Raw genomic sequence first — 14,956 nt, 5'->3', positions numbered from 1 at the left:
TGGGAGCAGAGCAGTGAGCAGGAGGCAAGCTGGACAATCCAGAGCCAGCTGGTCATTCCTGAACCCTCCCCTGCCTTCAGGATTTCCAACTCCAACTTCAGCCCTAAATGGGATACATTTTAATAATTACAGCCACACAATGGAACTTCCTGTAAGCCAAACCAATATTTTACCTAAGTTACCTTGTTTATTTCTTACAACAGCCTCTAACTGCAGCAGACACTGAGTCTCCAAGGTTAGGAAACTGCTATGTGCAGGGATTTGAAACCTATTCCAGCCTGATACCCCACCATCACCCCTGTTGATTTCGGCACTCTTCTATCCAGGCTTCAATCAGCCTTGTGGCCAGAGGGAAGAAGAAGGGTTGGGCTCCTGAAGGCTCCAGGGGTGTAGAACCAAATTTCAGCAGCCTGCTTATTAAATCTGACTATGAAGAGGACCCTTGGATTCTAACAAGAGGATGATGGGAAAAGGAGAGGGAAAGCTGGTCTTACCTTCCAAGCCTATAAGATCAGACCCCTAACTTTCTCACTACTGCTTCCCTAACTCTAACAGAGAGGATGATGGGAATAGGAAAGGGAAACCTGGTCTTACCTTCCAAACCTGTAAGACCAGACCCCTAACTTTCTCACTACTACTTCCCTAACTGGTGGGTGGGGGAATCTCAGCCCTGGGAGTCTCCATGACCTCACATGACTTTGAGAGCAGAGGGAAGAATCTGCAAAGCCAATTAGTTCTCAGAGCAGCAGGGTTGACTTGGCTTCCCTGAGACTTACCTTTTTCCCCAGGCAAAGACACACAAGCCCAAGCATTTTTATGTGTGTGGCTTTTTAAAATTTCGCTTTTAAGTAACAAGGAAAAGAACAAAAAGACTGGGCCTAACAAGTCTGGGCCACTGCTGAGGGCAGGCCAGGCGGGAGGTGTCCCTAGAACAGGGACTGCCCCCATCTTGCCACCCAGAAGCCTCTTCAAAGTGGAGAAGTTTCTAGGTGGGCCAGGGCCAAGACCAAAGTATCCTTCCATTCGTAAAAGTGGTTTTGATTCCTCCCACCCCTGCCTTTCTTAGCATTTAAAAAAAGTTCAAGAAGACGGGTTGCAGAGGGAGGGATAGATTTAAACTGCTACCTAGCCACACAGCAGCTTCTCTTCTTAGAAATCCAGCCAGAACTCAATGGCTCCCTCCAGGAAGGGAAAGAAAAAAGAAAAAAAGAAAGAAAAAGAAAAGTCGGATGGCTTTCTTTCTTCCACCAGCTTTTCTTCCTAAACCGGGTTTTTCCTCCCAGTGGGCTTTCTCCAATCCTTTCTCTTTCCTCTCCCCGCCACCCCCAACTCTCCAGCGACCTCCAGATGTTCCAGACCGCGCCACCATCTGCTGAGATCTTTTGGGCGGAGGGGGGGGCGGGGAGGAGTTGGGCCGGGGAGGAACTGAGATCTGGGATGCTGGAAGCTGGGAGCTAGGCCGGCTGGAGTAAGCAGGAGCTAAGCACTTTTGAGACGCTCCCTAGGGTGGAACCCGGGTTCAGGGGCGGCCGGGGAGGGGGGGGGCGGAGCTGGAAGCGCGGCCGGCTAGGCAGGCACTTGGGCGACACTCCCTGAGCCTCCGGGTCTCCAGCGCGAGCCGCCACTGGGTGCCGGGTTGCGAGCGGAGCTGCGGGGCGGGCGGGGAGGGGGCGGGAGGCGGAGGCCGGAGCCGGGGGCGGGGGCCGGGGAGGGGGGTGGGCGGAGGCCGCGCGGCGCCGCGCGGAGAAAAGCGCCGGCCGGAGGGCCCGCGCCGGGCGGCCCGGGCGAGCGTGCCGAGGCGGCGGCTGTAGCCTTCCAGGTGGGTGCGGGTCCCCGAGCGCGCCGCGGGGCTCCGCGCGTGGCCCCGGGCGGGTCCCGAGCCGTCGACCCCAACCTCGCCGCCCCAGCCGGCGGCCGGCGCAGGGGCGGGGCCGGGTCCCGCCGAGGCCGCTCAACTTTTCCTGGTGTCCGGCTCGGGCAGCCCCGGCCGCGGGGCGGAGGGCTTCCCCAGACAAAGGCCCCTCTGCCCGGGGCCGGGGTCTTTGTGAGGGCCGCCTCGCCCGGCCCGGGGAGGGGGTGTCGGTGGGTGGTGGGGTCGGGACGCGCGTCCGGCCTTTGTGTCCGCGGTTCCGCACGGCTGTCCGCGCCCGCGTTTCGCGCGCTCGCGTCTGGTTGGGACGGCGGGTGCGGTCCCCGCCCGCCGACGTGTCCGTGGGGCCGCGCGCGGAGCCGGGCGCCGCCCGAGCCCCCCGGCCGCCGTCGCCGGCTGCCTCCCGACTTGGCCTCAAACTTTTCTCTGGGTTCCCCGGGCGCCAGCGTTGGGTCCTCGCGGCCCGAGCGAGGCGAGGTCGGAGGGGGGGCCTGGCCGCCCTGCCCTCTTCCTCGTCCTGAAGTCGGCGGGGGCCGGGAAGGGGTGGGCTGGGATCGGGGGGTCGGCGGGGCTGGGCGGGGTGTGCCGGACGCCCGACCGGGACCCCCCGCCCGGGACCCCCCGCGGTGGAGGAGGGCGGGACGCGCGGCTGGTCTTCGGCTCCAACCTGGGGCTGGAGACGGGGTCCGAGGAGCGGGCCGCCGGCGCTGCACCCCGCTCCGCGCTTCTCCGACGGACCGTGGCACCGGGAAAGACCCATCTGCTCGGCTGAGAAAGGGGTTGCAGCCCCGGACTCCGCCTGCCTCTGGTCCCCACAGTCGGGGGACCTGCCCTGCCATCCCGGAGGTGAGAAGGCCACGGAGTGTCGGGAGCCGGGCCTGCTCCGCGCGCCGGCTCGCGGGACCCCGCGGCGGGGAGGGGAGGGGGGACCCTGCACGCAAGAGTTTCCAGTGGGACGATCGGTGACCCCTGGAGGGCACCCGGCGCGTCGCTCGCCCTCCCTGAGTCTCGGTCACCGTTTGGATAGGGTGAGAACTCTCTAGAGAGCCAGCGAGCGAGCGATCTTGTGGTCCAGATAACCAGCGCTGCCGGAGCCCGGCTGAAAGCAGCATCCGCCCACATTTGGCCTGGACAGTAGGTGACTCAAACTTCGGGGCTTTCATCTCTGCTCTGTGGTAGCTGTGCGCTGTGCCCTTTGGTTGTCTAGACTTGCAGGACACTGTCCCGAGAGGCTCAATCCTGCTGGGCTTTTGATCCAGAGTGGCAAACAGAACCTTTCTCATCACCTTTCTACCCCTGCCCCACTCCTTAGCTAGTAACTGCTGGACAAAAGGGAGGGTATAAACCGCTACCCTGGGGAGCACACAGCAACTGTAGGCCTTTTCCTTTCTTATTTACATACTGGAAAGGGAGGTCTCTCCTCTCTGGGGGTTCTAATTGCTTGAGATCCCAAAATCTGTAGACACTAGACTCCTTAACATACACCTCAGTTCTAACTCACCCAGTTAATTCTCAGGCACTAATTGGTTCTCAGGAAGGGAAGGCTGAAATGCAACAGCTTGGGGGAGGCCTCAACCCACCCACTGCACAGTTTAAAGGCCAGAGCTGAGGAGACAGAATGGAGTGAAAGGAAAGAGTTGATAGGCTATCCACCCCCCACCCCCTTCTCCTTTCTTTTCTTTCTCCTCCCCCTTCCTTCTGGGATTACAGGTGTGAGCCACCACACAAACTTTCCCCCCTCACTTTAATGAAGAATTTGGTTAGCATATATTAATTGTTTACAGAGGGGGCATTCATTGTGACATTTTCATCCGTACAATATACTCAACCCCTCCATCTTTCTCCCTCATCCTCCTCCCCCTTAATACAATTTCAACAGGTCTCTTTCTATTTTCATACATGCATATAAATACTTCAATCTCATATCTAACCTCCCTTTTTTTTCATTTTTTCCTAACCTTCCCTATTATTCCCTCACCATTCTCCTAACGTAGCTCTTTTTTACTTCCCTGTGATTCATTGTTTTCCATATATATTTTTATTGTAAAGATTCTGTACATAGGGGTTACAGTTACATGAGTAGAGTAATGAGTATGTTTCCTATCGAGCATTGTTACCTCCTCCTTTGTTTTCCCCCTACCATCCTTCCCCCTATGATTCATTTTTAAACTAATTTAAGCATATATTAATTGTACAAAGGGCTTTCACCATGGTAATCCACACATGCATGTATTATAATTTAGTCAGAGGGTTGGCAAAGTCCAAATCAATTTTCTTTTTTAATCATAACTTTTGGTTTAAAGGAGAGGGATCCACATAAGAAGTCACCCATCCTTTCTCTGGATAAGGCAGGGCTGGGCACTGAGGATACTTCCTAGTGGAGGCTAGCCCACCCTGAAAGTCTCCTGTTAAAGCAAGTTCTAAAACAGGTTCCATGGGAGTTGCCTGGGGAGGACCTGTCAGAGCCTGTGACCTTGTCAGGGTTTGGAAGTCAGTTCATATGCAGGGGGCAATCAGCTTCTACTGGAGTGGAGGACTTCATGTGTTCTGGAGACAGCACAGAGGTGGTCAGCTTTGGGGACTGTCAGATACAAGGTCTTCAAGTCAGGGAGGTTGGGAGAATAAAACAGGCCAAATCACTAAGAATTACTATGAGCTGGGATTTGAACCTATAAGCAGAGGAGAGCTGATCGAGAAGAGTCTAAACAAGCACCTTTTTGTTTTTTTCCCCAGTCCTAGGCTTGAACTCTGGACGTGGGTACTGTCCCTAGGCTCCTTTTGCTGAAGGCTAACACTCTACCATTTGAGCCACAGTGCCACAGCTTTTTCTGAGTAATTTTTTTTGGAGAAAAGAGTCTCAAGTACTTTCTTGCTCTGGCTGGTTTTGAATGACAATCCTTGGATCTTAGCCACCTGAGTAGCTAAGATTACAGGTGTGAGCCACCGGTGCCTGGTTGAGATTGGTATTTCTAAGAAACCTTCCTGTGGCTTATGGGTTCTGGAGAAATCAATCTGGAGGCAAAATACTTTATCCTCTTAGAATCAGAAGGTCTAGGGGTTTATTTACATTCTGCTGTTTTCCAGTTCTGTGACTGGGAACAAGTAAATTTGCCTGTCTCATTCTCAATCTTCTCCTTCAGATGAGGAGAGTAACTCTTGTTCCACTGATCTGTAATGAATGGTAAATAAGATAATTACTTCCATGTGCTCCTATGACAAGAAGTTTTCAGTATGTATTGCACTGTGAAACCAACAATAGAAGCAACATCTACCCTGTTCCCAGAGCTCATTTCACCATTTGGCAAAGCCCTGTCTTGCAAGAGTCCCCAAGCAGAAGAAAGCTTTTGGTTCCCGACATTTTATCCATCTAGTTTTACCCACCTGTATATGGCCGGGCCTCATGCTGGATAGGAAGTAGACACAGATTTATAGACAGCCACAGGCTATGGCAACCCAGGTGTCCCTTTGGTGGATGAAGGGCTTGTTAGATTGGGAAAGCCTCACAGAGGGGATTGATTGCTTCTGAATCAAACATGTGAGAGTTTGTAGTAGACGAAAGAAGAGTCCCTGGTCATCTTTATTAGAAGGAACAGGCAGCTCTCTAGCCTGAGAAGGTCTTTGTGGAATGGGTTTTATACAGAGCACAATGCTAAGGCCTTGGGTTGACTGTTGAGAGGTACACTCTTCTGGAACTCAGTAGTTGGGAGTCTGGGCCTATGGGAAGCTGCTGCAAAACCTCCCAGGCCTAACTTGGACTTGGGGATGAGGGAGAGGGAAGATAGAGACCCACCTGTGCTAGAGTGGCTGCTGATTGACTCCAAGTCCTCAGGGTTCTGCCACCTTCCCAGCTTCCTTGGAAGAGCTTGATCGGAAAGAATCCAAGGCCTCAGGGAATGACTTTTGGATTCTTGCCCTGTTTTGCTCTACTGTTCTCTTCCTTGGCCCCTGTAGTTATCCATCAGAGGCAGGAATTGACATGCAGCAAGCACTTGTGGGTGCCAGCCAGGCGGAGTCCTTACTTCCCTTGGGTAAAATTCAGTGACCCACTGGGAGCAGTACTTTCCACATTACAGGTTGAGCACACAGAGTCAGGAAGGAAGCTTACACAATCCTCGAAGCAGGTGAGATCCTTTAGCATTGAAACTCAGTCTACCTGGCCACCAGACTCCTTTTCTCTGCCTATACTGCATTCCCTGGGTCTTCCCATGCTATATCAGATTAATAAGAGTTGGACAATCTCCTAGAAGGAGAAAACAGCATTGGACATCTTGGCTGGTGTCTCTGTAGGTGATCCTTGTTGGGCAAGGTGCTGGGCTGTCATCCCCATCTGCACCAGTGATGGAGTAATGGAGGAGGCTGGGAGATGGGTTTGGAATATCTAGATCTTGAGTCTAGCGTCTGTCCATACTGGCTCCGTGACTGAGTCACTAAACGTCTCTGAGCTTCTTTAAACAGCTCATCTTGCAGGGTGACTGAAGAGAAACAGTTGAGGAAGCATGGGAAAGGCTGAAGTATCCTTTGGTGAAGTATCCCTTGTTGTGCCTTCATATAGTGCCTTCTCCATGTAAGGCCTAGGGCTCAGGTCCATGGATATGAAACTTAGCATGACTCCCTTCCCCCACACACAGGAGAGCAGAAGTAAACATGTAATTCCAGCTCTTCAACCCTAAACTGTTGCTCCCAAAAGCCTGTTTATATGTTGAGGCAGAGTACATAAGGAACTCTGGTTGGAACTAAGACATCTGGATTTGAGTCCTGGTTCCTGTCCTCCCCAGCTCAATAATGGGCAGCAGTCCCCATGGTCAAGGACTGTGGTGAAACAGAAACACGACACCGGTGAGATCCGTGGTGGGCTGGTGTGCTGCTGCAGATGTGTAGCATTAGTGATTCTGTGCAGAGCTGGCTCTCCAGGCTCTCTGGGTTTGGCCCTGAAATTCTTTCAGCTTTGCATTTCCAGAGCTGACTAAGTGGTCAGAGGGCAGAACACTTATGAAATTTCCACCTGGGGATTTCAGTAGCGTCAGCTTGTGACTAAGGAGAGTTGGGTGAGAGTCCGCCCAGAGTTGAATTGCAGCTGATCCAGGCCAAAAAACAAAACAAAAAAAATTGCCTGCTGCAGGTAGGTGCTGGGCCCTGGGCCAGGCTGTGACTTTCCCCTGCCCACCTCGTTTCCGTGCCACAGCTCCTCTAGTGAAGTTTCTGGGGAGAAGGCTAGCAAATTCTGTGGGCCAGAGGTGCTGTAGTGCTGCACCAGCACAGGCAGCTGGGATCAGGAGGGCTCAGGCTCGAACACCTAACTCCACAGGGAAGTTGGGACCTTGCCAGCAAACACTAGCAGCCGTGAGCCTGCTGGATGCATGGCTGTGTTGGGAACCTGGGTAGGAATGTGAAGAATACAGTTCCTGCTTTCAATAAATCATTGTCATGGCTGTCCACCATGTGCCATATACCCTTTCCTGAGCCCTCTGTGCTTATCCCTTTTGCAGACACTGAGACTCAACTAGGCTGAGACGTCTGAGTATTCCCACCCATACCTGAGTGCAGAAAGTCTCATGGCCGCCTTGCCAGATAGCTCTGTGACCCTCAACTCTGTGTTGCTGTGCGCCTGGCCAGGCCTGGCTCTGGTTTTAGGGCTGGTGGGGGAGAGGTCTTCAGGTAAAGAAGGTGGGGCTGCCTCACACTACTCACACTTTATGTCTGAAATGACAGAGTTTTTCAGTAGCCTCTGAAGGAGGCTACTGATAGAGCCTGAGGTGTGAGAGGCCAAGAAGGAGGGGTAGCCTGCATGGACAGAGTGGGCTTTGTTCCATGGTTGGCCTGGACAGATGGGTGGATGTGTGGTGCCAGAGCTGTGTGAGGTGTCAGATCCCTGCTCCTGGGCCTTGCTCTGCTGCTCTCCTGCTGTCACTGTCCCTCTCTAGGCCTCAGCCATGTATGACTGCCAAAAGGACATCTGAGTTAAGGGACCTGCGAGCAAAGACAGAATTGTTCAGAATCACTCAAGGTGATAGCTGTTGCCACTCTGACCAGCAAGGAGGGTTTAAATCTCCATGGGGGCTTGGGCAAGGGAGAGAGAGACTGGACAGTTTACAGATGCCTCCATGCCTGGGAGAGAAGTACTAAGTATAAGTAACAACAACCTAATAGGTCTGTGAGGTGATGAAAGCTGCTTTAGAAGGGTGTCTCATAGCAGGGCCCCAGTGTCATACAGGGAGAACTTCCTGTAGCTGGGAGGGCCATACTCTGTGTTCCAGACTTCCCCTAGAGTCAGTATGGATTCAAGATCACAAGCCCAACAATGAACAACTCATGGCTTGGCCCTGGAGGAGCACATTTCTTCTGATTCAGGGATAAGTGTGATTTCTAAGCCCTGGTCTCCCTGCTCTTATTTCCATAACCTGGTTGATCAGAAGATATTTTACCCGCAGATCAGAGTTTACAGAAAGGAGATGAATCTTGGCCCAGTGATCTCTTTTCTCCCTCAGCCTTCCTTCGTGGTGGCTCATTTGCTTTTCCCTTTCTTCTGAGGGAAGAGTTCAAGATGCAGGGAAGGCAGTGTTAATACTGTTTTATAGATGGGAAAACTCGGCCTCAAAAGAAACAAAACTGGGAAGGTCACACAGATCCTAGTCTCATGGGTCTACAGCTAGTCTTAGTGATCTCGCTGCGAGCAGGTCTCTGTTCTCACTGTTGGACTGTAAGTCCCAGGAGAACAGGGGCCATGGTATCCTCATAACCCCTCCCTCCTTCCCCCACATGGACTTGTAGAGTTAAGGCCATGCTTTTTAGATTTACGAAGCAATTTACCAAAGTCAATGCTTCTGTTAACTTTTAGAAAATGGAGAACCTGAGGTCTATAGGAGAAGATGGGATGGGACCAATGATAGGAACAGTCTAGGCTAGAGCAGGGACAAAGACCTGGGGCGCCTGGCTATCCTTAGGGATTATTGGACTGTTCCTGTGCCCTGTCTTTGGGTCCCTTCTCTGGGGAGACTACATCTAGTATCAGCCTGGGAGAAGCACAGCCTCCCTTCCCCCAACCATGTATCTGTGGGTGTCCTGTTGTGCTGGGCATGCCCCACATGGGGCCACCAATCCTCATAAGCACCTTCTTGCCCAGGGGACTCCTCTCTCTGAAAGTCCCAGAGTCTCACAGGTTAGCAAGTAACTCTTGGGCCCCTTAGTTTCCTTATGGTAAATGGGAACAAGACTGCTGGTGTCACTGGGCAACTATGAGGACTGGCTCTGGCTGTCACTATGGCTGCTGCCCACTGGAATATCTAGCCCTAGACCCAGGCCTGATGGAGAGCAGGGGCCCTAGCAGAGGTGTTCACCCTGTGGGGTAGAGTCAGGGCCCTAGGAGCATATGCCAGCCAAGTTACCCTGGTGGGTAACCTGGTGTACACTCTTGCCTGTTTTACTTCAGCTGTGAGGACCCTGCCTCAGCTCCAAATGTGCCTAGGAAACCCATGTTGCACTTGGGCACAGCTCTCCAAAGTTGGTAAGGTGTTTTAAGGGGGGGGGGGGAATTAATAAACTTTTGCTGACCTATGATGAAGAGGACAAGGCTGGGGGCTGGAGCGGACACGTGGTCTGTGCTTGGGCTGCCAGTTACATAAGCAGGAGTTTGTGAGAAGCCACTTGGCATTTCGTGGACACATTGTATAAGTACCTCTGGGAACCAAAGACTAATCTCGGGGCCCTTTGTGTGTTTGTTTAAACCCAGAAAGGGTGAGTTTGGGTAGATCAGCTTAGCAGGGCAGCTGAGGCTGTGGTGAGGAGCTCACCCCCATGAACAAAGGGGACCTGAAGCAACTTGATCTTTTCCTTTTGATACAAACATTGGAATGCTCTGTCCTGCCTCAGCTGGGACCAAGCCCAGGATGCACCTGGGCTGGGTTTAATCCTCAAATTGGCCTTTAACAAAAAAAAGAAAGGGGAGTGGCAAGAAGAGGCCCACTTCTTCCTGGCCCAGGGCAGTCAGAATGCAGATCAAGTGGCTAGTACTTTAAAGTTTCATGCAGGGCTGGTAAACCTATCTAGCTGCTCCTGCTCACTGCCATGTCCCTCCTACCATTACCCCCTCTCCCACCCCTCCCTCAAAGGCAAGTGGGAAGGAGATAGGGCAGGAGGGTAAGGACATAGAGCAGGCCACCTAGATGAACAGGTTTCTCCTGCATCCCGGCAGAGTGGACACTCTGATCTCCCCATTGAGTGCCCTAACTATCCAGGGATCTACTCTTGCTGCTTGTTCCTTGGTTCTCCTGCTAGTGCTAACACTCTAGGAGTTGGAGTGGGCATGAACAAGGTCCTTGAGTCTGACCAGTGGGGTGTGAGTGACCATTAGATGTGACAAGATAGCACATTTGGCAGCTACTGTTGCAGCTCTACAGAGAGGATGACAAGTCTGGAGAGGGAAGTGGCTTACCTTGTAGCTTGTGTCCCTGACAGAAATTCTTCCTAGATCTGCCTCTCCATCAGTCCCCTACCAACACTGCTAGAGACAATAAATTTGATGGAAATTTTGGGATTGAGCAAGTCTGAGTTCTAATCCTGCCTTGCTCTTGCTAGTATGGGGTCAGGTCTCTGAAACTTTCTTCGTCTGTATAATGGGGAATCGGCCCAGCAGCCTGATCAAGATGTGTGCTAGCAATGTCAGCTGGGAGTAGAGGACACAGCAAGTGGGAAGAGCTGGGGATGGTTGTCCCCAAGTCTAGCTGGGAATCCAGACAGTCCCCTATTGGAAGGGGAAAATGCTGCCTTGTGAGGACAGACCAAGGGGCTGTGTCAAGGTAGGGACAGTCATTGCAAGGGAATATGGTCCTGGTCTGAAGGCTAGAGTGTGGGCTCACCCCCTGCTAGTCGGCAGCAGGGGCAGCTTCCTGTGTCTGTACCCCATTAAGTGCACAGCACTGGGTGCCTGTGTATACATTTCTTAACCTTGTTGAGGCTCAGTTCCTTTAGGTAAAATGGAAATGGAAACCTCCGCCTCACATACTGATTGTGGGGGTTAAATGAGGCCGTGCTCCCAGACAGATGCACAGCACCTAGTACCTGCACCTGCTCAGCAGAGGTGGAAGGAGCCCCCTAGTCCTCCCCTCAACACCCTGAGCTCCTACCTGGCAGGACCTGTATCTCCAGCAGCTGGCAGGCCTGGAAGGTTCCAGGTTCAGCCAGAGCAGGCTGCTCACATCTGCTGATCTGATATCAGACAGGGCTCTGCTGCTCCCTGTTTCAAGTCCACCTAGCCAACCAGGCCTGACTCCCTTTATCATGCAGATGGTGAGACGGGCCAGAAAAGGACTGGGCCTATTCTGAGAGTATTTCAAGAGAATGGGACCAGGGTCCAGTCATGTGACTTGTGTCTGTGGGGATAGATTAGGAGCTATCACATGCCACCTACCCTCACCTATGGCTCTCTCTGCAGCCCCCACCATGCCGTGGCCCCTGCTGCTGCCTCTGTTGCTACTACCAGCTGTGAGTGGAGCCCAGACAACCCGGCCATGCTTCCCTGGGTGCCAGTGCGAGGTGGAGACCTTCGGCCTCTTTGACAGCTTCAGCCTGACTCGAGTGGACTGCAGCGGCCTGGGCCCCTACATCATGCCTGTGCCCATCCCTCTGGACACAGCCCACCTGGACCTGTCCTCCAACCGGCTGGAGATGGTGAACGAGTCAGTTTTGGCAGGGCCAGGCTATACTACCCTGGCTGGCCTGGATCTCAGCCATAACCTGCTCACCAGCATCTCACCCACCACCTTCTCCCGCCTTCGCTACCTGGAGTCTCTCGACCTCAGCCACAATGGTCTGGCAGCCCTGCCAGCTGACAGTTTCACCAGCTCTCCTTTGAGTGAGGTGAACCTCAGCTACAACCGCCTCCGGGAGGTGTTGATATCTGCCTTTACCACCCACAGCCAGGGCCGGGCACTGCACGTGGACCTCTCCCACAACCTCATTCACCGCCTGGTCCCTCATCCCACACAAGCCAGCCTGCCTATGCCCTCCATTCAGAGCCTGAACCTTGCCTGGAATCGACTCCGTGCAGTGCCCAATCTCCGAGACCTGCCCTTGCGCTATCTCAGCCTGGATGGAAACCCTCTGGCCACTGTCAGCCCAGGGGCCTTCTCAGGGCTAGCAGGCCTGACACACCTGTCACTAGCCAACCTACAAGGTCTTCCCCAGCTGGCACCTCATGGCTTCCAAGATCTACTGGGCCTGCAGGTCCTGGATCTGTCAGGCAACCCCAAGCTCAAGTGGTCAGGAGCGGAGGTATTCTCAGGCCTGGACTCACTGCAGGAACTGGACTTATCAGGCACGGGGCTGGCGTCTCTGCCTGAGAAGCTGCTCCACCACCTCCCAGCACTGCAGAGCGTCAGTGTGGGCCAGGACAAGCAGTGCCGGCGCCTGGTGCGAGAGGGTGCCTACCCCCGGCAGCCTGGCTCTAGCCCCAAGGTAGTCCTGCACTGTGGAGACACCCAGGAATCTGCTGCCAGGGGCCCAGATACCTTGTGACAAAGGAATAGTGTGGCCTGGGGCCACATGACAGACTGCTGCCCTGGGCTTGCTCAGGTGTCACCTAACTTTGAATGTGCCAATGGCAGTGAAGAGTCTACAGGCCAGCATGGTGGCATAACCACAGAGCTGAGGGCCTAGGAGGGGTACTTTGTACTTGGGACCCACATTCGGTGACAAGGCCTGCTCCTTTGTCCCTGAAGCTAATCCTTGAACTATGCCAAACTAGGCTCTGTCCCTTCCTGCTGCCCTTCCCCAATCACCCTGTAAGTGCCTTCGGTCCTGTCTGGGCTGACCTGACCCTTGATAGGAGGAGTGTAGACGGGAGCCACCACTGCAGGCCAGACATGGGTCTTCTGGGCTGAGTGGCCCCCCTGGTCCACAGTCTACTCACTCAGGGGCAGAAGTTTCTTTTATAGTATACCCCTTTGCTCTGGGTCCATGAGGTCCACGTCACCCTTTTCTTGTAGAGTCTGGATAGAAGCTTCATTATAGAAGGGACTGGTGAGAATCCAGTCCAGCCCTTCTTGTGAGCCGATAGGAGATTTGCCTGCAGAAGCACATCTGCTAACAAGATCCTGCAGGGGTGCAGGCATGACTGGAACTCAGCCTCCTGCCTAGAAAAGGGGGTATTCTGCACTTTCCTGTCTTCTCCCTACCTCCCCTCCTGCTCTCCTTCCTGGGCTCCTTGCTGCCACCTGTGCCCTTTCCTCACCATCTCCAGCAGCAGCAGCAAGGTCAAGGCCTCAGAGGTGGGACCAGCCATGTGGCAGAGGCAGTCACTTTATCATTACAGGCCTGTGCGAGCTTGGGGATACCAGTCTAAGACCTGCCCATTTCTCTGGGCTAGAGTCCCCCAGAGTCAACTGGCAGTGTGCTCCACTTTCCCCTGAGACCCTGCCTGCAGATGCTCTTCCAGAGAGTTGGTGCACCACCTGGCCATGAGCTCCAAGGAGGCTCCTGGATTCAGACCCATGGAGGCCCTGGGAGTGCCAAAGAAAGAGACAGGATCTCCCCATCCACCTCCAGGGTAGCATCTCAGCCTCCCAGCCCTTTGTCTTCATTTGATAAAGAGTTATAGCCTTTTGAATGGATTGTCATTTTCAAGCCCCACCCCCACCCCACCTCTGCTGGCAGGGGATGGAAAGGTGTCATTTGTTAAGAGTTGCATTTGTTCACTTTTTATATATAATGCTGTGTCCTGGGCACAAGTTGAGGGGAAGCCAGCCAACCATGGCCAAGAGGGTATCAGAGCTGGTCCTGGAGATGCCCACAAGGCAGTGAGAACTGACTTTCCCACACTCATTGCCCACTCAGCACCTGATCTTGGTTTAATAAACACCATAAAGAGTTCTTTCCATCAGTCAACCAGTGTTCACTGACAATCACTAGGCCGGAGTTGGGAGCCACAAGGATGTCAGGCCTTATTGTGCAGCTTATTTTCCTGAAAGAGCCCAGTAACCTGACAGGATTTGGGGACAGGAGGGAGCCACTTGAGTGGACCGGACTTCCACAGCATCTGTACCATGTCCACCTTCTCCCCCGTCCCTGCACCAGCTCTACCAGTTGCCATCCAACTATACCTTTGAGCTTACCAGGCTCTTACCCCATCTCTGCCTCTCAGCTCATTCCCACCTTAGACCCAGTTCCTGTCTCACTGAAGTCAACATCACTTTCCTCTGTCAAATGCAATAGTATTTCCATCCTTGACATTTGAGCCATCACAGGGCCCCCAACTCCTGTTCTCAACTTCCAGGGACAAGCACTCACCTTCAGCTCATTTGGGTGCCTTTGCTCTGAGCAGCTTTGTCCTACAGCCAAAGTCTCCAGGTCCCCATCACCATCATCAACAACCATCACAAACTTGATGATACCTACTTTATTCTGAACCACAGGGTTAGCACCCCACCTCTGCCCTAGGGAGACTGAGATAGAAGGAGGGACACACACAGGGTTCCTGGCTGTAAGAGCAGCTCAACACCTTTAGAGCCCTGTGGAGGATCCACATGGCTCAGGACAAGAGGTCATGGATGAGGGGTCAATGGCACAGGGTCCAGAACATTCTAGCCGTAGGCATCCATCCAGGGAATTTGACTTTTGTTAATCAGTGCTTTTCAGGCAGCCCTACCTCTGGTTAGTCCTTGAGTCCAAGCTGGCCACTGTCAACCTGGCAGTGACAAAAGGGTACAGAAGGGCAGGGAGGAATCTGTAGTTTCCTGCCTGCTAATTGGGATGAGGTGAAGACACTTTTGGGGAGCAGTGCAGATGCCATCACACTGAGGGCCCATCCTTCTGGATGGGAAGGATGCCTGAACACCCCCACCCCCACTCCTCCACCTTCTGGTTGACTTGAAGCCCAGGGCAGCTGCCTGGAGGAAACGTATCCATCTACCTAGCCTGAAGCGCCATCTTGTGGCCAATTAGGGCCAGACCCAAGCCAGGGCTCAGTCTGTTGCCAGTCCTCTCAAGCCAGCCCCAACTGTTGCTTATCTTGTTTTGTGTCCACAGAAAAGTTTTTTGTTTTTTTTTTTAATCCTAGATTCACAAACCAATTGCATAACTTTGACTAAGCCACTT

The 14,956-nt window shown here is 53.4% G+C and overlaps 1 protein-coding gene across 5 annotated transcripts; it reads left to right on the top strand.

Moving 5' to 3' along the window:
* The first annotated feature begins 1,747 nt into the window (after window positions 1–1,747).
* Window positions 1,748–13,742, top strand: Tsku (tsukushi, small leucine rich proteoglycan). Of its 5 annotated transcripts, none has more exons than XM_070034959.1 (3): window positions 1,803–1,819; window positions 2,898–3,004; window positions 11,298–13,742. In XM_070034959.1, exon 3 carries the CDS (start codon window positions 11,306–11,308, stop codon window positions 12,377–12,379), a length of 1,074 nt encoding a protein of 357 aa, XP_069891060.1. In that variant the 5' UTR covers window positions 1,803–1,819; window positions 2,898–3,004; window positions 11,298–11,305; the 3' UTR covers window positions 12,380–13,742. The 5 variants fall into 5 exon arrangements, with proteins under 5 accessions (XP_069891059.1, XP_069891060.1, XP_069891058.1 ...); XM_070034957.1 differs by lacking the exon at window positions 1,803–1,819 and adding an exon at window positions 2,653–2,716; XM_070034960.1 differs by lacking the exon at window positions 1,803–1,819 and adding an exon at window positions 2,653–2,716 and having other exon boundaries at window positions 2,898–3,008.
* The last annotated feature ends 1,214 nt before the right edge of the window (window positions 13,743–14,956 follow it).

Source organism: Dipodomys merriami, unplaced genomic scaffold (genome assembly GCF_024711535.1).
Source record: "Dipodomys merriami isolate MVZ:Mamm:240054 unplaced genomic scaffold, mDipMer1.0.p SCAF_25, whole genome shotgun sequence".
In the NCBI taxonomy this organism is placed as follows: Eukaryota; Metazoa; Chordata; class Mammalia; order Rodentia; family Heteromyidae; genus Dipodomys; species Dipodomys merriami.
Note: the sequence above shows the minus strand (reverse complement) of the source record. Positions and strands in the feature narration are given on the sequence as shown.